We start from the raw sequence: 23,937 nt of genomic DNA on the forward strand, positions 1-23,937 counted from the left end.
TTTCATCACACCCACTGACTCGTCAAAAGCTCAAGAACACCGCGAATAACACTACCACAGCCCGATACATGTCCGGTATGTTTCGTTAAGTAAATTCGCACTAATTCCGCTGAGCTGCCAACAGTAACAGATAACGTGAAGCTCTTTGAAAGAACTGCGGAACAATTATCACTGTAAACAGGAACTAACGTCCTTGTTCCTGGCGTTTCTCCCCGGAGCCATAACAGAGTGACACGCAGTGTTTGGAGGAGGGAAAAAAAGAAAATGGCAGGTGGCAAAGTGAGTTACTTTCTCCTACATTTCTTCCATAATATAATGAATTCTTTGTCTAGCTTTGTTAGCTAATGTCAGCTGTGTATAATAAGAGGTTTTCAGACTTTCGAAACAAATGTTTCTCCGTCTCTGAGCTTCAGACGTTAACCGTTGGCGACATGTTGAGACACGTTGAAGCTAACGCCGTCACGCCCCCATCGACTGTAAACCAAACTCAATATGTAGCCTACCATAAAGTGTAACAATAAATATATTTTCCTATCTTTTCAAAGGAAAGGGAACCGTAAGACTGTAACGTTACCGAGAGGCAAGTTTTTCTTGAGGTCAAAAATTGAGGCTATACACTCGAAAGGGCTCGTCTTTAACCGTGTGATTACTGTATCTCAAATAAGGCTAAAGAAGTATATCTCAAACTTTTACACGAGATATACCCTGCTAACTGTCTTATTCCTAATCTCACAGACATATTTTCTGCTCCTTTTGTAAACATAAACATAAGGTAGAAACCAGGGTGTCTGCAGGTCCTGCAGCACTCCAATTTAATAAACATTATGCCTTCAAAGTTATTAAATAGACTTGAATTTTAATTTGGGATGTCTTAATTTCCGCAAACATTTAATCTTATTTTATTTAGTCACCTTTGAGTTTCTTTTTGTCAAAATGAGTCAAGCTCTTCTGCCTCTTCTCTGACCACATTTATGATGGTATATATCTTTAAACTTTCAACTATTTTTAACAGTCTTTTACTAAATAACTGCATTACCTGCAGAATAACCGAGCTCACTCTAACAGCCATAGTTCTGCACAAAATCTACCTCTGCACGGGAACACATATACACTATACACTCAGACTTAAATTTTGTTTAAAATGATCTTGAAAAGGTCTTAAAAAATATTATTTGTAAGTGTCTGATACCTGTAGATACAAAAACTACTGGAAACTATTTCTGATCTTTTTTTGAATGTGCAATGTCCAAGATTTTAGACAGATCTGGACTCTTACTTCTTTAAAACCTCTAATTCAGTTTTCTTCTTTAACCTCAGGGATATTATTTGTTACTGTGATAATCCAGACAATAGCGCGCTTGAATATTTAATTAATTTTGATATCCTAAATGTTTAAATCTTTTATTTACAAACCGAAATGTTCTAAGTTACGTCTTAGGCTCTTCTCAAATCACCTAGTTTACTTAAAAAAACAGAAAAAGTGTAATGCTTAGGGATAAATATGTTGGATATTTTGATTATATATAATAACTCATTTAGCTGACAACCAACACCTAATTTGATTTATTATCAAGTTTCTTTTGTAGTGGAGTTAACATCTTATTATGCATACTCTTATGGGCAGATGGAGACATGAAATAAAATGCTTTTCAATGTATGTATTTATTCATTTATAAATAAAAACATAATAACTCAATAAAAAATACCTCAACTTGGGGTTAATGTTTTTACATGTTCACTTTGTCAATAAAAACATAAACAAATATATTTCTGATATACATTTATTTTATTTTATCTATTTATCAAGGGACAGTGTGCAATGATATTAATCATTTATACATAGACAAATGAGAAGATGGTTGCACCAGATTTAGAGATTCACTAATTTCCATCTGTAGTCTACAGCAGTCTGTAGTATATTAGTTTGTGATATAGGCAGAAAGCAGCATGTTGGCCAATTCTGATATTTAATTTTACAGCCAGCATCTGGTGATACTGACGATGTGCAGATGTTATTTTGCATCCCTAGTCAAGCTTTTTTGGAAAATTATGCAATTTATCCCCTCAAATCCTCTGACTATATACGCTTTTTTATCTGTATGCCTGAAACCCCTAATACTCTGTTTTTATCTTTCCTATGTTTAATTTCTTTTTTATTTATTTTTTAGTCTGTTTACTTGTTTGTTTAGTTTTTGTCATTTATACTCCTCATATATATTTATATAATCCTTTTTTATTTTATTTATTTTTTTATATGTGCTATTATATTTTAACTGATGCTTTGTACATATTTATTTTGTCAACAACAACACAAAATCTCATTAAGTGCTGGTTATGACAGCGTGAGAACAGCAGGCTGCCTAAAATAGTGCATTTTTAAAAATTAAAAAAGTGGTCTTGTTTTGTTTGTTGTCTGAAGTCAGCACTTGTGTTGTGCATGGACGTTGGGTTCTCCATGTCCAACTCTGCCCCGGGTGAAGAACCTCCCTTTGAACTGGCCAAAAAGGTTATCCAGAAGTTTGTCCAGCGCCAGGTAAACCTCTGCTGTACATTTATAAAATAAAACAAGAAGAAAACAAAATCTGCTTTAACAGTGTCTGTCATCTTTATGGCACACAGTGAAATTGCCTTTTTGACAGGTTTTTTCAGAGTCCAAGGATGAGCTGGCTTTAGTTCTGTTTGGCACAGACTCCACCAAGAACCCTCTGGACCAGGATGGCCAGTACCAGAACATCACCGTACATCGTAACCTCATGATCCCTGATTTTGAACTTCTGGAGGAAATAGAGAATCAGATCCATCCGGAGAGTCAGCAGGCTGATTGTATCCTTTTGTTCAATACTTTTGATCAGTTTCTTATTTAAATCTAGGATAGGCAGTGCAATTTCAGCATAATTTGGGCAAAAAAACCTATAATATCAGGGTTTCTGCAGTCATGAAAACCTGGAAAAGTCATGGAATTTCACAATCTCTTTTTCCAGGCTTGGAAAAGTCATGGAATATGGTTTTGGTAATGAAATCAGTTGTTACATTAACATTCTGTGGATAACATTTCACAAACGGTCTCAAGAACAACCAACTACTAAAGATTAAAAAAGGATGCTGTTTGATTTTGAATAATTATTTCAGAACTAATAGCTAAAGTTTTGTGACTCATTAGATAAGACCCACTTAAATGATGTCTGTTGTTTTGTATTTTATTGTTTTAAGTGGGCTCCCCTGTGCATTTGCATTTTATTTTCCCAATGTACCTTTAATGTGTCATAAAGCAGACTAATCCATGAGAGTTGTGAGGAAATGACAGAACACTTTTGCTTCATTGATTTGTCAGATCCTGATCATGTACAGACTCACACTCCCTGATAATGTGTGAGAGTCTGTTACCTCCTTGACTCCTGTTTAACAGGGCTGGATGCTCTTGTCGTGTGCATGGATCTCCTTCAGACGGGAACAAAGTAAGAAACCGCCTCTATCTCAGACACAATTCTTGCAATTTAAAGGAAAAAACAAACTGATGTCCATGTATGAAAGTGTTATTTTTGCCAGAGTGACTATTGGTTTTTCAATGATGTGACCTTGCGTTTGGGGTCTCTTTTCAGGGGGAAGAAGTGCGATCGTCTCAACATTGCCCTCCTGACTGACCTCAACACTCAGGCCAGCTCAGAGCAGATTGACGTTATTATTGAAAACCTGAAACAAGCTGGCATCACCCTGCAATTTTTGTAAGGTTCAAACCTGTTCTCCCATTGTGTCTTTTTCTTAAGGTATTTTTATTGATATTTAAAATCATACAGCATGCAATAAATAACAGATACAGTTGGAAAATACACCCCCCCCCCCCATGTTTCTGTTCCATCAGAGCCCCATCCCTACAAATTCGGTGTGACCAAAATTGTAGGCGAGACACAAAATATAATCAGTCAATTTAAAATTAATTAAAGTGCAACAGACAATAAACATTTCTAAAATCAATATATTAAAAGTCTTAAAAATGCTAATATATTGGAGATTAGATTTTTTCTGCCATTGCATTGTAAAAGCTCAAAATAGTCGATAACTTAGAAAGAATACAAACAAACAAACAAATAAATAAATAAATACTAATACTAATAATAATATTAATAATATTTTTTTCAGATGCCTTTTACATTAACATCACCAAAATGTCCTATTTAATGTTACGAAAAATAAAATAAATTTCGTCCTAAATCTAAGTAATTGATTAAGGTTCATGTTCTTTTTCCACTTTCATATTGGCTTTGGTAAAATTGGTTTTAAATTTAATTCCAAATGGCATAAAAAAGTCTTAAATTTGTTAGAGTTGTATACCAAGTGTTGTTTTAAAGCAAATATAATTAGAAACAAACAAATATACAGTACAAATATACCCCGTGAAGTTATACAAAATTGAGAACAGTAATGCATTTGCACGAGTATTTCTTGAAATTAAAGGCAGCCATTTAATTATCAGTAGTATGTACATTATAAAAGAGCTGTGAATGAGCGCTAAACCGTCCAGGAACACCGCTGTGCAGTTTTTTAAGTTGAATGTGGGGGATATTTTATTTAGCTAATAATCGGTATTTTCAATGAAACCTGGCAATCTATACACTCTGGATGAAACGGGCACTCTGATCAAGCTTATGTTTCAGTGTTAAATGAATCTCTTGTAAAGGTCATTGAATGTAGTTTAACGACAGTTACTCGTACCTATGTATCCTTCTTTCCGCAAATCCATTCTCAGTTTGCCTTTCCCTGCCGAGGAAGATGAAGAGGGTGGAGGAGATGCGAATGGAAGGGGTCCCGGTCACCCAGGTATGGGCAAAGGTCTGTCTAGGGAGCAGAAGAGCGGCCTGGACATGGTGAAACACATCATGCTGAGCCTGGATGAGGAGGACGGCCTGGATGAAATATATACCTTCAGGTTGGAGGGCTCTCACAAAACACAGGATAATTTAGTCTTTTTCATATGTTTTTCTCTCTGAATATCGTGGATCCTTCTACATTTAGAATAAGTCTATGCTCTTATTGGATGTTGTCATATGACTTGGCTTTCCATGTGCTGCACTCCTGCTGCAGGAATGCAGTTGAGCAGCTGTGCATGTTTAAGCGCATCGAGAGGAGACCCATGGCCTGGCCCTGTCAGCTGACCATCGGCAGCTGTCTGCCCATCCGTATTGTTGGATACAAAGCAGTAAGTTTGCTTCTTGCCTTAATATTGTAAAGTCATGGATTTTTGTGTGTAATAAAATTGTCACAGAAATCTACTGTGGATAACCTTCCATGAATGTAACACAACAGCAAATTTGTTCTCTGTAGCTGTCGACGTACAGTAGCTCTAATATGTGATGTTTTGTTTGTCATCTTGTATGTTTTTTCATTTTCATTACGTCTCTCTGCTCGTTAAAATTATGTTTGAATAGTTTGAATCTAATATCTTTGAAAAACGGCAGCTAAGATGGCCAAAGTAATGAAAAAAAGAACGTTATTATTGGGAAAAGTCATGGAAAACTTTTGAAATATTATCACTGAAAATGTGTGGGAACCCTGTGAATTTCTAGCAGTTAAGCATGTTTCGCTCTTTCACTTAACTGTATGTGAAAGGAATCCATGTAAAAACACAGATATCAGCTCATCAGTATCTGTCACATAATGATTTTCTCATCCATTAATACTACTCGCTGTGCATTTCAGGTGACAGAAGAGAAACTGAAGAAATCGTGGATCACAGTTGACGCTCAAACCAACCAGAGAGATGATGTGAAGAGAGAGACTGTCTACTGTCTGGATGATGACAATGAGACAGAGGTGCAGAGGGATGATACCATCCAAGGTGAGAAAGTGGTTCAATTAGATTTCTTGATGTTGTACTTATCACTTCATAACTTGAAAAAAATGGTTTTTTTTTACTACAGGTTTTCGTTATGGAAGTGATATTGTTCCTTTCTCCAAAGTGGATCAAGACCAGATGAAATACAAGCACGACGGCAAGTGCTTTGCTGTGCTCGGCTTCACCAAAGAGAACATGGTATTATACTTTTTATGCCAGTGCGATGGTGTACATGGCGTCAAAAACAAGTCTCAGATCAAGTAAACCTATGTTCTTTAGCTAGTTGTTTTAGTCACCCAATGTTTTGCTGTTGTTTTTTTTTCCTGCAGATACGCCGCCATCAGTTCATGGGGACTCAAGTCATCAAGATTTTTGCTGCCAAGGATGATGAGGTGAGAATGGAGACAACCACCACGTTGCTGGTGACCACGTGTTGACACTGACCTGTTTCTCCTGTTCTGTGTGAGCAGCATGCAGCAGTGGCCCTGTCCGCTCTAATCAGAGCGCTAGATGAACTCAACATGGTGGCCATTGTACGTTACGCCTACGACCGGCGCAGCAACCCTCAAGTGGGAGCAGCCTTCCCGTGCATCAAGCCGGGTTATGAGGTGAGATCACAGACTCCCAAATATGCTGTTTAGAGGGAATGTTCGGATTTGGGGAATTTTGGCTTGTATGAAGTACCTTCAGTAGATGGCGGTCGGCACACATCCAGTTTGGAGAGGCAGACAGGGAAGTTAAGCAACGTTCTGCTTTGGACGGAGGCAGCGGCAAAAGGCAGTTTAGCCACCTAAAATGGAATCTATATCAATATTAAGAATATTTTCACAGCTTCACCTTTAAACTGAAGCTGTTATTTATGCTCTTTTCAAAACCACTAGATTCCTTTAACAAAAACAACCATTTTACCTTTCTGACTATGGGAGCTGCTGCTCCCCCGTTCAAACCCGGGTCAAATGACTGCAGTAGTCATGGGTATTTAGTGCCTGTGGCTCCTATCAGCATTGATGGAAACAAATCACCCAAGTGAATGCGCTAATTTAGCTCCTTAACTGGTGGTTAAAACATTGATTCAAATTAGTCTGCACTGAGTTTGAAAGAGAGACTGAAGAAGTAAGGGATATATAGAGAGCCAGCTGCTGTGAACTTTTCACAGACCACTGTCCATGCTGCTTTCTTCTTTTTACCTTTGACTTGTCCGTGATGTGGATACACCAAAACAGTCCAGACAAACAGAAAGGTATACCGTCTATAGCCTATTTTTAGCAGATTGACCTTTTAAAAACCTGTGTGCATGCGCTAGTTTTGATAGGAAAAGGGTGTTTGTGTTATTGTGACGTGCATGAATCCAAACTTACTGTTAAAACACAAGAGTGCCCCATGTACAGAGGCTATGTCCTCACTGCAGCAGTCACGGGTTTGATTCTGGCGATGGCCCTTTGCTTTACGACATCCCTTCTCTCTCCCCCTTTCATACTATAGCTTTCCTTTCCCCAATAAAGGCAAAAAACGCACCAAAGATCATCTTTAAAACACTAAAGTCATCCAATAACACAAACAAACCAACAGCTCCTGTGTTCTGCAAAGTTAAATGAATGCCTTGATTAAAGGAGTTTGGTGGTTTTGCAGATAGCAATATAACAGCTTCAGTTTCTGGGCTAAAAGGGCTGTCTGATGACAATGAAAAGCTGTGAAAATATTCTACATATAGTGTGCACTCAACGCAGTTCATTTTTCGGTATCTGAAATATTTTTTGCTGCTCCTCCTGTCCACGGCTCAGCTTCTGTGGCAGCACTCCAGTCTGCTTCTCTGAACTGGGAGTGTGACAGCTGACAGCTTCTGTTGAAACACTGGCTATTAATAAGTAATAATAAGAGGTTAATAAGTCATACAACCCCACTTCAAAAAACAATGTCCAAACTATCTCTTTAAGCATGTTACCTGAATGTGTCAAATAGCACAGAGCTAATGATCTATCTCTCCCTTTCAAACAGTGTCTGATGTATATCCAGCTGCCCTTCATGGAAGACCTCAGACAGTTTACATTTCCTTCTCTTGAAAACAACAAAAAGTTCACTCCGACAGGTACAAAACACCTCAAAGCACTAACTTTTAACTACACTCACGCATTCACGTGTAACTGATTCTCCACTAGAGGAGGCGTTAGAGTCATTAATCACAGCTTCAGTATTTAGACCTGCAGGTGTGAACATGACATGATTGTTCCCTTCAAGTGCAAAAAGCTGTTGCAATTTTAACAATGTTTCACAAGTTCCTTGCACACACATTGGGTTATCTGCAGTTGTTAACTGTCGCTGCTCTTATTGAACTAGTTTACATATGTGGCCCTGGTTCAGAGCTGCAGGTTTGATGCTGGCTGCTCATGTCAATAATGCTACATTCACATGGATTCAGGCAGACGCAAATTGGACGTTATTTTAGTTGATGAAAACGGGATGGTAAAATTATGTGAGGCCAGCAGAAATCACCGGTACTGCGTTTAGGTATTTTAAATTTTTTGCTGTCCTCCTCAGCATAATATACGACCATATGTGACATAGTTCCCCCACTCAAGGAGAAAACATGCTCAGTTAGGAATGACAAGCTAAAACTCCTTTTTTTTTTCCCACATACAAACATAAACAAGTGCAGATCTCTTTTCACTGTTCATGTTGGAAGTGAATGAATAAGCTTAGGTAGTGGAAGGAATTTAACATTAATTAACCATTATTATTAACCAATTAACCATTATTTGTTGGAACCCTGTTTATAAACATCAATACAGATACATTTAAAGTACATAATCGTACATCTGTGTAAACAGTATAACATCAATATATCACATAACGTCATGCCTGTTTCTTTTTACCATCAAGCCATCTCATCAGATTGTCTTCTGGTGCCGTCCAGGAGCTCTCTGCCTTCTGCCTGAGTACATGTGAATGTGTGTTTTTAAAGAGCAAAGTCAGTTAGAGGAATTCACTAAGAGATGGAGGCGTTGACTTGAATGGAGTTGTGTGCGATGTGATTCTTGTAGACACCCAGCTCTCTGCTGTGGACTCTCTTATTGACTCCATGATGTTGGTCGAGAAGGACGATAATGAAGAACAAAAGGACATGTTCAAGGTGCACCACATTCCCAACCCAGCCTTCCAGAGACTCTTCCAGGTACTGAAGCTCGTATTTGACTGATACAGAAGTGCTATTTCAGTGTTTCCCCTACAATTTTACAACGAGACTCTGTGCCAGGCCTGAACGCTTGTGAGGTTTATGTAGGATGGCAAAGTACACTGAAATTTTTATTTTTAGTAAGAATATTCTGCAAACCAATCAGACACAGGGCATGGCATGTCATGCCTTTGACATCCTGAGATTGACTCCCGGTTTTGCTCTGCTAACTTAACTGTGGATAAAATATTATAATCATGAGGCTTCTCTAGACTTTCTAAAGTGCAAGGATTAAACTCTGATAGTGATGGGTGACACAAACACTTAAAGGAATCATGAGCTACTCCGGCTGCTACTTGCAGGAGAGTGAGTTTTGCCATCTTCACCACCCTGGGAGCGTTTAAAAAACGCAGATATTATTGTCTGCTTTTCAGGTGGATGATGCGACATATTTTCCAGCGCATGCTCTCTGTCCGCTGGTGGGAGTGTGCTCACTGTGTGTGTGCTCACTGTGTGTGTGCTCACTGTGTGTGCGCACACATGTCTGTGTGTGTGCGTGTGTGCATGCGAACATCAGGGCGGAACTCCGTCGTGCATGATTTGGAGAGCAGAGGAGAATTGTAAACGCACGACCATGTAGAGACAGAAGTGACATGCAGTCGTGTAAATAAGATAAATAACATAAGGCTATTTAGTTTGTTTAATAAAAGGATGCGTCATAGACCTGTTCTATAGGAATGGTATCCTTAAAAGACTTCTGTTGTGATCTGGTGCTATATAGAAAATAATATACCATATATACCTACCATCATATAATATAATGGTACGGGAAAAATTTCAATTGTGAGGCTTCTCGAGACTTTCCAAAGTGCATGGATTAAACTCTGATAAGTAATTGAGTCATTTTGCGACAACTGTGTGATGCTCAAAACAATTAATCCACCTTTTTAGCGTGGCATTCATAGACTGAGGCCACAATGAGGAAGTGGCACAGCTGAAGTCACACAGGAAGTCAAAGACACAGTGGCAGCTAAACCTGTACATTTTCAAAATATAACATACCTTGCAGTTTGTTTTGCTTTACTAAATCAACTACAGCGAGATATGACGTATGGACATATGCATGTGTCGACAGTGTTATTGTTTTTACTCTCAATGCCAGAATCGATGATTGCAGATTTAAATTACTGCTGCAGGGAAAAGCCAACGAAAGTCAACGGTGAGGTAAATGACCATAGTGCCACCATCCAAAAAGAAACAACAGTTTAACACATAACCCAATATATTCACTGTTTTCTCACCTGAGCCAGGGAGCAAATAGGAAAGGAGAATTATCTTGTGGTAAAACTTTTCTTAAAGCCAAGACAGATCAAATGCAGCAGTGAATGATGTACTACTACTTTGTAGATATACAGCTTGTTCAGACATCCTATCCTTGTTGTGTTTACTTTTTTAAAAAAGTTTTTTTTTGGTGTGTACCACTGGGCCTGAAAAAAGTTTTAGAGGAAACACTGTATTTCTTATCTGACCCTGAGGCAGATGGTAAAGTTTTGGACTCCGGTGTCCTTTTTTTCATGTCGCCAAAATACATTTTCATCAGCTAGAGGCTGCTGATAATCAACCAGGATTGTTTCTTCCCCAGTCACCGTCTGTGTCACCTCTCTTTCAGTGTCTGCACCACCGGGCAGTGAGCCCTGCCAGCCCTCTTCCCCCCATAGAGCCGTGGCTGAAGGCTGCTCTTGAGCGCCCTGAGGTCATCACTGAACGTTGCCAGGCTCCACTTGAGGAAATAAAGAAGAAGTTTCCTCTGACAGAGGTGGAGAAGAAAAAGAAGCTGAAGACTAGTGCTCAGATTTTTGGCAAAGAGTGAGTTTGATTCAGTGTGGGGGGGCATTGAAGGTCACACACAGTGCTGTTAGTCATGTAGTGAGAAGTAGTTCTTAAAAGTTCTTGAAATTCAGAAATCATGAAAGCCAGACATTTTTTAACTTAGTACTCTTTATATATGTATATATACATACACACACATATGTATACATACATAAAGTATATATTTGATGAGAAATGAAAGACAACAAAAAGATACATATTAGATGAATGTTTTAAACTAGGAAGCCAAGAACGGCCGTGCTCAAAATGGTTTTCTAATGCCATATGAGCGGTATGAGCTCAGATCGGCAATGGGTTTGTGAACACCAGTTAATACTCAGCGCCAGGATATTTCACCAGCCTGCAAAACACTCATACCAGGGCAGCTGCTAGCATACGTTTTGAGCTGTAATTCAGCAGTAAATAGGCAGCTGTGTGTGTCTGTCTGTGGATGATGGAGGAAATTTGCACAATTCTCTTGCAACTGATGTCTGTGTAGAATAGAATTTCATCCTTAAAAATAAGTGTTTGAAAAAAGTACTTGAAAGTCCTTGAATTTGACCCTGTCGATCCAAACTCCAGTAAGAGCATTTTATCATCTTACAGCAGTGTTTTGTCAGTGTCTGTATGGAGCTTCTCCTGATTATAAAACTATTTTCTGTATTCTAACTCTGACCTTTTTTTGCCATTTACAGCTCAGAGGAGCCAGATGCCAAGAAGGCAAAAGGAGACGAAGAGGAGGAGGAGTATAACCTGGCTGACATTGCCGAAGGCTCTGTTACATCGGTGAGAATCAGGGGAGCTGGATTGCATAATAATCCTTGCGAGATAACCACTTTCTATAAAAAATCAGTCATTCCAAATAAAGTACTTCACCACTTGTTTCAACAGGCATACTTTAAAATTTCCATTTCACTTCAGTCCTCTTTTGTTTTAAACTCTTTACCAGGTGGGAAGCGTGGATCCAGCCAGAGACTTCCGCACTCTGATCAAGAAAAAAAGTCTTCCCTTCGGAGAGGGTGAGGTCCAGTGTTTTTTTTTTGTCTTGTTTTGTTTCGTTTTTTTTCCAGGTTTTTTTTTTGTTTGATAAACATTTTTTCTGTTTCTTTCTGAACCATTATGACTCATGTTCAGCCCTTGTAATTGGGTTTATCTCTTTGTTTGGTTGTGGTGACCCCCGTGTCCTTCCCAGTCTGTCAGCAACTGACTCACAGGATAGAGCAGTTGCTTAGCAACAAGAACACACACTACTACATGAAAAGCATCACCTGTATCCAGGCTTTTAGAGAGCAGTCCGTCAAGGTAAATAAACATTCACTATCTTCCATTTGGGGGAAATTCATGATGATGTGCAGGCTTTCTGTGTGAAGAAATAATCTTGACATATTAGAGCAAAAAAGCTTTGGTTTTGCTACGGAGATTATGAGTCAACTTGAGGAGATTACAATGAGTCTTTTTCAGTCCTTGCAACTTGAACCGAGGCCAGCTCTTGTGTGAGTGTGTGCCCACGTGTCGCATGTAGATGTGAGCTTGTAGGAGACTCAGAAATGGATTTTGAATGTCTAATATCTTTCGTTATTCAGCTGGGGGATGCAAGTCTGTACAATAGTTACCTCCAGTCCCTGAAAAGAAGCATCTCAAGCAGAGGGCTGGAAGTCTTCTGGGACCTGCTTGTTCAAGGTATGATAAGCCTCTTTACACTAGGCTGCAGGACTTCTCTCAAATCATTCCTCCCTTGAGATTACAAGACATTTCCACATCATTTCTCAAGTGCAAAATAAGTAAATAATACAAAAGTGGGAGCTGACTGATGCTTATAAATTTGCATCAGTCAGACTGCTAAGACTTGTTTTTAGACTTGAAGGGATCCTCTGCCAATTTTCAATGTGGGTAGTACATGAAGATGAGCTGTAGTAAACTTCCCTGTATTTCAGTGCCAAAATATCACTCCTCCCCCAACTGCAAAACTGTTTGGTGAAGTAGATATCTGCAAAACATGCCATTCAGCAGAATTTTGCTGGCTCCCTGTTGTTTGAACTACAGGTTGTATTTCCTCACTGCCGGCTACCCATGCTGCCACCTCAGACACTAACACCCTGTTTAGGCCTGGCACCAACATATGTCTTGGGTGATCTCATCACAAGTGGTTCGCTAAATACAGATTTAAATGGCCACCCAGACACATTTACTATCAGGTTGCTCAAACTACTTGTCGAGGTGGTCTGGGACACATCTAACCACAAATGTTTTGTAGTATAAAGCTGCTGTCATCCAGGTTTGACTCCAGCAAGCACTACGTCATCAGTGCAGGACGTGATGGTTGTTTTGATGACAGCGCACTAATGCCCTCACCCATTTCATGTTGAGATTATTCAGTGTTGTGTGATTATCCGGTCCTTTACCCCTATGAAAGGAGAAATGTTGAATTCAACTGATGGCAATATTGCCAGCTTTATTGACCCAACCACTAACGTGAGTAGCAAGCATGCTACAGAGCAGCTAGCAAATCCAAACAAAAGTGCTGTGCTGGAGATGTGTGTTAGGCATAGGTGTAAAAAACGATGTGTCTCTGCTGTCCACTTGTGTTCACATCACTGAACTGCATGTTATTGCCATGTCGAAACAAACTCAAACAGTTTAGAAGTGCATCAAGAGACCCGCACGCCTCTTTCTCCCAAACTCATACCAAACGGTAAAACTAGGCAGCGCTGGTCAAATTTAAATCAGTATTACGTGCCATTTTCATGCCTAAAAAGATTTTAGAAATGTTTCATTGCCCTGTTGAGCTGTAATAGTGAGAGTTTGTGAACAGGAATTGGGCACTATACTGCTTCCCGCACAGTGAAAATGCAGGCTGAAAAAAACAATTAATCGCACGGTAAAAATAAGCAGCGCTGATCAAATATGAAGCGAAATTCTGTTATTGAGTTGCGTATGTCTTGCCTCAAATGTTTTTTTAGAAACATGTCTTAGCTTTTTGTTCATCTGTAACACGAGATCACCGGCCACCATTGTTTGCATTATGTTACCCACCAGCGAGTATTTATTGGTCTGGAGTGGGGAAGTGGATTCTGGTGGTTGTAGGTTTTCTACTTCATCAGCAAAAGCTTTTTTTTTTTTCAGTTTTTTCAACGATCTGTTTTCTGTAGTTGTGTAGCACCAATATTTTCAAGTATTTACGTCTTTCTACTGAACAGATGTCCTAGTTTTATTAAAATGCCATCTCTCCTGCGGTAAAAAATGTCTTTAAACCTTGCTGTTTACAGATGCCATAACTCTGATCAGCAAGGAAGAGGCTGAAGGAAGTACTGTGTCCAAAAACGAAGCCAATCAGGTGATTCCCCTTATTTTAAACCAGTGTGAGCTGTTGAGGAAACGGCAGCTGTTTTACATATGTGAAATGGAGGCTGTTCTCTAATAACTGAAGCCTATTTTGTCCTCAGTTTCTGGTCACTGAGGAGAAGAAGGAGGAGGCAGCTGCACCGCCAGCTGAAGATACTGGAGATGTTGATGACTTGGCAAGTGTTTCTTTTTTTTTTTTTAATTTTGTGACCCTTTTAGGTTTTAAATATTTGGCTAAAGTGCTCCAAACCCATCTTAAGACCATTTCCTGTATTTTTGCTGGATGGCCTATCGAGACCTTCCATATAAACTCAGTCTCACATCTTTTTTTTTTTTTTCTTCTTCTTCTGCAGCTGGACATGATGTAAGAAGGGAGGCGATGGGAGCGTCTGCAGTGGACATGCAGAGAAACGAGAAGAATGCAATCATTCAGCTCAGCCAGACTAAACCAATTCAGCTGTCCATTGTTCTGCCACCCACTCAGGGACCCCCAATACTAAGTAACTGCATACACACTGCACAAAATGGTGTTTGGCTTAGATAATGTTTATACAAGTAGAAAAGACATTTCATTTGAATTCTCACACACTTGGGGAAATACTTTATGTCAAGAACTTTTTAAATGTTTGTCTTTAAGGACCAGTGTGTAGCATATAAGGAATCTGTTGGCCAAAACTGTAATTTTCATGTTTTGTTTTACTTTGTCTTTCAGCTACTGAAAATAAGAATTAATTGTTATTCAGAATCAGCCATTTATATCTACATAGGGAGCGGGTCTTCTTTCATGTTTTGCCACGTTTTGACAAGCACATAGACTGAATAAACCAAAAACTGGCTCTGGATTGGGCCTTTTGATTTTCACATTACCTGAAGGCCACTACAAATTCTACTTGAAGTTTGGAAAGGGAGGCGGTTCCATGTGGTTGCAATCTGCAGCCTCACCGCTAGATGCCACTAAATTCTACAAACTGGTCCCTTAAAGCTACCATTAGTAACTTTTGTACCAAATAACTGCCATATTTGCTGAAACTGTCATTATTTTAACACAGCACTAAATGAGACAGGTAATCATAACAAAAATCATATTCCTCTGCTTTCTAATTTGATTCGGAGCAAGGATGGGGCCGATGGACAATGCCATTGTCTTAACCCTGTCTATTCATCTGTCAGTCAGTAAGTCCACACCAACACCAGGGCGCAGGTTTGCATTGGTGCTAATGATAGACGTTGCATGCTTAAAAAGGAACAATTCTGATTTATTAACTAGATGAAGTGTAGGCTGCCGGATGAGCAAAGGGGGTAACCTTTTTGTTGTCTGTTGCTGCCATCCGCAAGCTATTCCACCTTTACTGTCACTGCTCAGTATCTGCTCACATCTACTGGGCTGACTGTTGTTGTGTCTATTTTTTTTAATTTACCAGTGAATAAATATCATGGGTTCTGTGTCAAAAAGTGACATAGCAGAGTCCTGAGTAAGTTAGTCATAACTTATCGAAAGATTGTGTGCAGTAGTCCTTCTCATCCTACTCTCTCTGTCACGCTGTGGCATGGACATTGCAACATGCCAACTCGGTAGATATCGGCCAACTCTGCTTGTAGTGCTTCTAATGGCGTACCGTAGAGAAAGTCTGCAACCTAGCTGCCATGTGAGAAATAATCAAGTTGAAACAAAACACCACCCATAGACAAGTGCAAACCTTTATTTTGCAGCTTAACGGTCCACAAAAATATGTTTTTGAAATCATTTGAGGTGAAAAATAGGCAATGCAGTAACAGCATCTTGATGCAAACGTAAGCAGTGCCGCATAGTTTCGTTGCTCTTGAGCAGTGTTTTACAGCTGCATTTGAGACTCTGGCCCTGAGTGGTTGTTTTCGGTAGGCAACGGTAGATTCTACAGTGTGCCATTAGAGCAGGAGGGGGAGGAGGAAGGACGTGATTTTTTTTCTTTCAGTGACTGTCTCGTGCTTGTTTTAGAAAATACTGACAGTTTCATCAACTGGCTGTTATTTTCATAAATGTTACTGTTCATAATGTTTCATAACTGTAGCTTAAAATTTCAAAATTAATGTACTTTTAATGTAAATCTTGTTTTCAGTCAGCTAATTTTCATTAATGCTAGATACATTAAGTGCTTTAAATCTGCAGATTGATGTTCACTAGAGACTCTTTGTGCCTACAGAAGACAGCACTGCATTTTCAAATAAACTGCAGGTTTATTATCTTTAAGCGTAATGGTTTTTGTTGAATGCTCATTTTTGTATCAGAAAATATTGAAGATGAATAGTTTTCCTGTAATGAAGTGCAATGGCGTGATATCATTTGCAAATTGTACGGTGCAAAGTAAAATCGAAGTAAACCAGTATCTCATGTTAAAAATGTTAGAATAAACAGCAGTAGCGCCGGTATTATATTCCAATCCATGTGGTCTCTCTTTAACATACCCACTGGATGAAACGGTCAAACAAGCTGGACTGGGACATTTCAGAAAAGTCCTTTCCGTTGAAGATGGCGTTCTGGTCATCCATGGCCAGCTGAATAAGGACTTTTGGGTCATAGTCACTTCTTGTGGCAACCACTGTTGAGACGACCTGTGCCCCACGCATGGCACTTACAGCCTCATCCAGGTTTGTGCTGTCAGTGTTGCCGTCTGTGATGAAGACAAACTGAATCTCTGCATTGCGTCTTGTTTGGCGAGTATTTCCTCTCCCCAAGATGTTGTCGATGGCGTAGAGGATGCCAGGCCCTATGCTTGAGGAAGAATCCAGATAAGTCAAGCGTGCTATGCCGTCGGCAATCATAGCAGGGTCGTGTGTGAGAGGAAAGGCCAAGACATTGTTATTCTCCCTGCCGAACTCTACGAGTGCCAAGCGGGCCCGCATACGATCAGTCTTGCTCCGGGCCAGTGTTAGCGTGTCTGCCGTCTTCTGCAGAAATTCACGGACGTATCGGAAGTTCTCTGTTCCAAGCCGCATTGAACCATCTAGTAGAAATACCAAATCGACTGGCCGCTGGACGCATGGAGCTACATCAGGTTCTGTAATGAGAGAAAACATATCAATCACTGAGCTGTACAACAGAACAGCATTTACCAAATCATCCCACCGTGAATGACACCTACCACTTTTACATGGGAGATCAGGGCACACAATCAGAGGATCTGGAAGGAAAATCATATGGATTTGGGTTAGACCACAGGTGCCCCAGTTCGATGCATCTACAAAAACCTGTTTCCCGTTAAGACAAATGTTCAGAAGGGCCTGTATTGTCATCCTGGCATTTGTACTGCTTCAGGCTTACCGGGACAGAGCACCGTCTCCATCTTCTCAATGAAGTCATCAGCCACCAAGTCAACGTAACGCTTCATCCCAGTGACACGCTCCTTATTGTTGCACGCGATCGATCCCAGGATCTCATCATCCTGTTTTTTTTCAAACATATCACCAACCCCAATGGCATTCACCACCACATCGTTTTCGCACAGGTACTGGAGCAGATTCTCGTTGTCGCGAGGGTCAAAGCGGCCATCTGTGATCACCACCACTGATACTTTGGCCTTGGCTCTCTTGCCATCCCTGATGAGCTGATCATAGGCAAACTTGAGAGCTGAGGGTGTGAAGGTGCCTCCGGCAATCCACTGCAGATTCTTCACTGCCGTTTTAAAGGCAGACAAGGAGTTGATGTTTGGGTCATCGAGACGAATGGCCTCAAAGGTCCCATTGTGACTGAACTGTACAACTCCGACTCTTGTGCCTAAAAAATAGATAGACATGTTAAGTGGTGAGGCTGATGCTGGCCTTAAGCAAAAATGGTTACTGTAAACAAACCCTACAATACACTAACTTGCATCCTGGTGAATAGTTGTGCTTAATGTGAAAACATTCCCTCAATGATTTCTTGAAATGTTGTTCACAAAAATGAGACAGATGAGGTTACAGGGACCTTGACCACTGACCTCCAAAACTAAATGCTTCTTTCTTAAGTCGAAGTGGATGTTCGTGCTAAATTTGAGTTCCTGCAAGTCATAGAATATATCATCAATAATGGGATAAAAATTCATAGAAAAGTATGTTGTACAGAATGGCATTAGAAAAGTCATACTGTAGTATTGTATGTCCTCCAAAACAACATTGAAAATTCATAGTATGTCATCCATAATAACACATAAATCTCATATTATGTCCAAAACTGCATTAAATACTCATACAAGCAAATCATGACCAAAAACTAATAGTACAGTATGTGGTCCAAAATATGGCAAAAAGTCATAGTACAGTATATTGCCAAAATATGACAAAAACGTCACGGTATAGTATGTGGTCCAAAGTATGACAAAAATGTCATAGTATAGAATGTCATCAGAAATATGACAACAAATCATGGTATACTATGCGGTCCAAAATATAACAAAAATGTCATGGCATCTGTACTTTTCAACGTGCTTTACAATGCCGTTTTTGGCCATTTTTTCAACAAGCTGTACTATGACATGTCTTGACATGCTATTCTAAGTTGTTTTCAGCCCTTTTTTTTACATGTCATATTTTGACATTTTTCGACAAACTATACCATGTTGTTTTCGGATGTTTTTTCATCATAATTTATTATTATGTTTTCGGCAACATGCTATACTATGACATGGCTTGATAAGTTATTCTATGCTGTTTTGGGGCCTTCTTTTGCAAAAAAAATGCAATATTGTGATATTTTTTCAACATGCTATACTAGGATGTCTCTTGAAATGCTATTCTATTGACACGTCATATTCCCTTTGTCATGACCCCCTTTTTTTTGAAAGGTCATATTTTGACATTTTTCAATGAGTCGTTTTTGGACGTTTTTTGGACTCGATTTGGTCTCATTTGACCGAAAACACCATAGTATAGTATGTCGAAAAATGGCAAAATATGACGTCCCAAAAAGCATCTCAAAACATGTTATAGCATACAATGTTGCAAAAACGGCCCAAAACACCATAATATAGCATGTTGAAAAAACACCCAAAAGTGCCATACTATAGTATGGCAGAAAATGTCAAAATATGACACGAACAGCTGAAAACCACATAAAATAACATTCCTGAGACACGATATAGCATAGAATGTTGCAAAAACAGCCCAAAATACCATAATGTAGCATGTTGAAATAACAACCAAAGATGACGTTATGGCATGTCGAAAAAATGACCAAAATAGCAAGGCTATAGTATGGCAAAAACTTCAAAATATTACATGTCCAAAAAATACCTGAAAACCACATAAAGTAGCCTGCCAAGACACGTCATAGCATAGAATGTTGCAAAAATAGCCCAAAATACCATAATGTAGCACGTTTTAACAATGACCGAAAAATGCCATACTATAATAGTATGGTGAAAGATTTCAAAATATGACATGCCCAAATAAAAAGCTGAAAACCACATAAAATAGCATGCCAAGACATGTCATAGCATAGAATGTTGCAAAAACAGCCCAAAGTACCATAATATAGCATGTCCAAACAACAATCAAAGATGCCATGTTATGGTATGGCAAAAAATGTCAAAATATGACATGTCCAAAAAAAACACTGAAAGCAGCATAAAATAGCTGGAAATAGCGTGCAAGGACATGCCATAGCATGGAATGTTGCAAAAACAGGCAAAAAACCCCATTATACAGAATGCCTAAAAAACGCCTGAAAATGCCATACTATATAATATGGCAACAATGTCAAAATATGACATGTCCCAAAAAACAGAAAACCACATAAAATAGCATGTCGAGACACATCATGGTATAGAATAGTGAAAAAATGGCCAAAACATCATAATATAGCATGTAGAAAAAATGAAGGAAAACGTAATAGTACAATATGTCGTATGAAAATGTGAAAATATGACATCTGAGAACCACATAAAATAGAACATTGTCAAAAATAACACTAAATGTCAAAAATAACAAATAACACATCATAGAGTAATATGTCATTCAAAATTACACTACCAAAACCTCATACTATAGGATGTCCTCCAAAATCGTACAAAAAGTCCAAAATCACAAAAAACACATCATAATTGACGAGCCAAAAATGGAAACTCACACACAGATGCTAACCCAAGCTGCTCATTTCCCCAGAAGGAGATGAACCCCGTCATGAGCATGTAAACAGCCGTACCCTGCTCATGAGCATGTTTAACATGTTCATGAATCAGCAGCAGCAGCCGTTTGAGCAATCAGAGACAGGAAACTACATGTGGAGGGGTGGAAACTTCCAGCAGCATAAGAAAGAAGCTTCTACTCGAACATGAAACCCCAAGCAGGAGGAGGAAGACTCAAACACTATTGGTATGAATTTTTATGATTATGCAGTATCCAAAGGTAGTTCAGAAGTATGTATCTACCTCAAGTAAACACCTGTATATATATGGCAGAGTCATAGTGCCTACAAGTTATGTTGAACTGGTAGTACCTGAGATGGAAGAGTGCCAGTAAATTTAGCAACACAAATACATGTCCCATTTCTCAAAAGAACTCTAGTACCAGACATGTTAGAAATTTACAGCAACTTTTTGCGTCATAGCATTGTATAAATACTACTGCCTTTCCATGTGATGTGTGTCAGCCAGCTTTCTATGTTCTGTCAATTTAGTTTGCTTTCAGTCTTGTCGTTGTCTGGGCTGACCCAAGCGCTCGTTATACTCGTCTTTGTGTTGTCCTAATTTGTACTCAAATTAGTTGTAATTGTTATCTTAATTGTATACTTATGCTCTTACTCTTAGACGTTTCCTGATTGAAGCTTCAACCGGTGTCTCCATCCTTGAAGAATTCATCACAGAAAATCATCCTATCAAACACCCCACCCAAAGGCCAGCCAATGAGGAGGGACTGAGTGGGGAGAGTGATGATGCGGCGGACCTCCAGAATACAACAATAACAGATCACGGTGTGTTCTTTATAGTATATCAACTCCTGTAAAATAGAGTGAGTTAACTGTTGCTTTTGATTTATGCTTTTGACAATTTTATCTTTAAATAAAGCCTGCCTTGAGCAGTTTTAAACTTTTTCTACCATGTGGCATTGTTCGCCTTTTCATCCCTATGAGAATCTGGTGAATGGCTAAAAGACGAAACAAGACAAAAAGAAACAGCTTGCTGGACAAAAGCGAACTTTCAGTTTGCTGCTTGACTTCACAAAAAACCAAGGCAAGGTAGTGCCAGAGTTACTCCCAGACCTGGATCCCCCAAGGGGGTATAAACCAGAAAAACTCCCACTCATTTGACCAGAAACATCACACTTTAGTATGTCAAAAAATGTGAAAAAATGACAAGTCCCCAAAACAGCTTTAAACAGCTGTAAACTGCATAAAACAGCACGCCAAGGCACCCCACAACATAAAATGTTACAAAAACGGCCAAAAACACCGTAATATTACATGGTGAATGTAATATTACATGCCCCAAAAAAAGGCTTAAAAAAGCTGTAAACTGCATATATTAGCACGCCGAGACACCCCAAAGCATAGAATGCTGCAAAAATGGCCAAAAACACCATAATATTGCATGTTGAAAAAATTTCCCAATAGGCAAGGCTAAAGTATAATGAAAATTTTCAAAAATTGAAATGTCCCAAAAACACCTTTAACAGCTGTAAACTGCATTAAAGATCATGCCAAGGCACCCCAAAGCACTGAATGTTGCAATAATGGCCAAAAACACCATAATATGGCATGTGGTAAAAATGATCAAAGAATGACATGTCCCAAAAACAGCTTTGAACAGCTGTAAACTGTATAAACAAGCATGCCGAGGAACCCCACAGCATAAAATGTTGCAACAAAAGCCAAAAACACCATAATATGGCATGTTGAAAAAATGACACAAAAAGCAAGGCTATAGTAAGGCAAAAATGAAAAAAAATGACATGTCCCCAAAACAGCTTAAAACAGCCGTAAAATGCATTAAAGATCATGCCAAGGCACCCCAAAGCATAGAATGTTGCAAAAACAACCAAGAACACCACAATATTGCATGTTGAAAAAATGACCCAAAAACCAAGGCTATTGTAAAAATGTAAAAAAATTAAATGTCCCAAAAACAGCTTTTAACAGCTGTAAACTGCATAAAAGAGCTTCCAGAGGTACTCCACAGCATAAAATGCTGCAAAAATGGCTAAAAACCCCATAATATGGCATTTTGAAAAAAATGAACCAAAAACGCAAGGCTATAGTAAGGCCAAAATGTCAAGAAATGTCCCAAAAACAACTTTATAAAGATATAACCTGGACAAAGGAGCATGCCAAAACACCCCACAGCATAAAATGTTGCAAAAATGGCCAAAACCACCATAATATGGCATGTTGGAAAAAATGAAGCAAAAAGTAAGTAACACCTCAAATTGGCATGAAATAGCGTGTTGACACACGCTATAGCATTTAAAAGTGCAAATATGGTCAAAAACACCATATTTTGGCATGGCTATAGTATGGCAAAAATGTCAAAATTTGACATGTCCCAAAAACAGCTGAAAACACCTCAAAACAGCATAAAATGTCATGCTGAGACACACCAAAGCATTTAAAAGTGCAAATATGGTCAAAAACCATATTTTGGCATGTCGAAAAAATTACCAAAAAAGCAAGGCTATAGTATGGCAAAAATATTGAAATTTCACATGTCCCAGAAACAGCAGAAAACACCTCAAATTGGCATAAAATAGCATACTGACACACGCTATAGCAGTTAAAAGTGCAAATATGGTCAAAAACACCATATTTTGGCATGTCGAAAAAATGACCACGATAGCAAGGCTATAGTATGGCAAAAATGTCAAAATTTGACATGCCCCAAAGGCAGCAGAAAACACCTCAAAACAGCATAAAATGCCGTGCGGAGACACCCCATAGCATTAAAACGTGTAAAAACGGTCAAAAACACTATATTTTGGCAAGTCGAAAAAATAACCAAAAAAGCAAGGCTATAGTATGGCAAAAATGTTGAAATTTCACATGACTCAAAAACAGCTGAAAATACCTCAAAACAAAATAAAATAGCGTGCTGACATACGCTATAGCATTTAAAAGTGCAAATATGGTCAAAAACACCATATTTTGGCATGTCGAAAAAATGACCAAAAAAGCAAGGCTATAGTATGGCAAAAATATTGAAATTTCACATGACTCAAAAACAGCTGAAAATACCTCAAAACAAAATAAAATAGTGTGCTGAGACACACCAAAGCATTTAAAAGTGCAAATATGGTCAAAATCACCATATTTTGGCATGTCAAAAAAATGACCACGATAACAAGGCTATAGTATGGCAAAAATGTCAAAATTTGACATGTCCCAAAAACAGCTGAAAACACCTCAAAACAGCATAAAATGTCGTGCTGAGACACACCAAAGCATTTAAAAGTGCAAATATGGTCAAAATCACCATATTTTGGCATGTCAAAAAAATGACCACGATAACAAGGCTATAGTATGGCAAAAATGTTGAAATTTCACATGTCCAAAAAACAGCCGAAAACACCTCAAAACAGCATAAAATGCCGTGCGGAGACACTCCATAGCATTAAAACGTGTAAAAACGGTCAAAAACACTATATTTTGGCATGTCGAAAAAATGACCAAAAAAGCAAGGCTATAGTATGGCAAAAATGTTGAAATTTCACATGACCCAAAAACAGCTGAAAATACCTCAAAACAAAATAAAATAGCGTACTGACATATGCTATAGCATTTAAAAGT

At 38.8% G+C, this 23,937-nt stretch overlaps 2 protein-coding genes across 3 annotated transcripts in view; one reads left to right on the forward strand and one right to left on the reverse strand.

The window, feature by feature from the left end:
- Positions 1 to 39: 39 nt before the first annotated feature.
- LOC121949513 (X-ray repair complementing 5) lies at positions 40 to 16,443 on the forward strand. The gene is made up of 21 exons (XM_088083170.1): positions 40 to 279; positions 2,420 to 2,533; positions 2,640 to 2,823; positions 3,407 to 3,455; positions 3,600 to 3,722; positions 4,745 to 4,924; positions 5,080 to 5,194; positions 5,695 to 5,833; positions 5,916 to 6,028; positions 6,160 to 6,222; positions 6,301 to 6,438; positions 7,826 to 7,916; positions 8,869 to 8,999; positions 10,669 to 10,865; positions 11,564 to 11,654; positions 11,818 to 11,887; positions 12,061 to 12,170; positions 12,452 to 12,548; positions 14,135 to 14,202; positions 14,312 to 14,386; positions 14,564 to 16,443. The coding sequence occupies exons 1-21, from the start codon at positions 265 to 267 to the stop codon at positions 14,576 to 14,578; spliced, it is 2,178 nt and encodes a 725-aa protein (XP_087939296.1). The 5' UTR covers positions 40 to 264; the 3' UTR covers positions 14,579 to 16,443.
- The window catches only part of LOC121949511 (collagen alpha-2(VI) chain-like), a 51,646-nt gene continuing 43,603 nt past the window's right edge, over positions 15,895 to 23,937 (reverse strand). For both annotated transcript variants that reach the window (XM_042495218.2, XM_042495217.2), the window contains exons 26-28: positions 17,509 to 17,961; positions 17,330 to 17,368; positions 15,895 to 17,245 (exon numbers count right to left, since the gene is read on the reverse strand). In XM_042495218.2, the coding sequence (XP_042351152.2) occupies positions 16,644 to 17,245; positions 17,330 to 17,368; positions 17,509 to 17,961 (1,094 nt within the window). In that variant the 3' untranslated portion in view covers positions 15,895 to 16,643. The remainder of the gene's footprint in view (positions 17,246 to 17,329; positions 17,369 to 17,508; positions 17,962 to 23,937) is intronic.

Source organism: Plectropomus leopardus, chromosome 10 (genome assembly GCF_026936395.1).
Source record: "Plectropomus leopardus strain MGB_pleo_1.0 chromosome 10, ASM2693639v1, whole genome shotgun sequence".
In the NCBI taxonomy this organism is placed as follows: domain Eukaryota; kingdom Metazoa; phylum Chordata; class Actinopteri; order Perciformes; family Serranidae; genus Plectropomus; species Plectropomus leopardus.

Coding starts and splice junctions, on each gene's coding strand:
- LOC121949513 (XM_088083170.1), top strand. Junction 7,917..8,868: donor CAAAAAGTTCACTCCGACAG/GTACAAAACACC, acceptor TGATTCTTGTAG/ACACCCAGCTCTCTGCTGTG. Junction 12,171..12,451: donor TTAGAGAGCAGTCCGTCAAG/GTAAATAAACAT, acceptor TTCGTTATTCAG/CTGGGGGATGCAAGTCTGTA.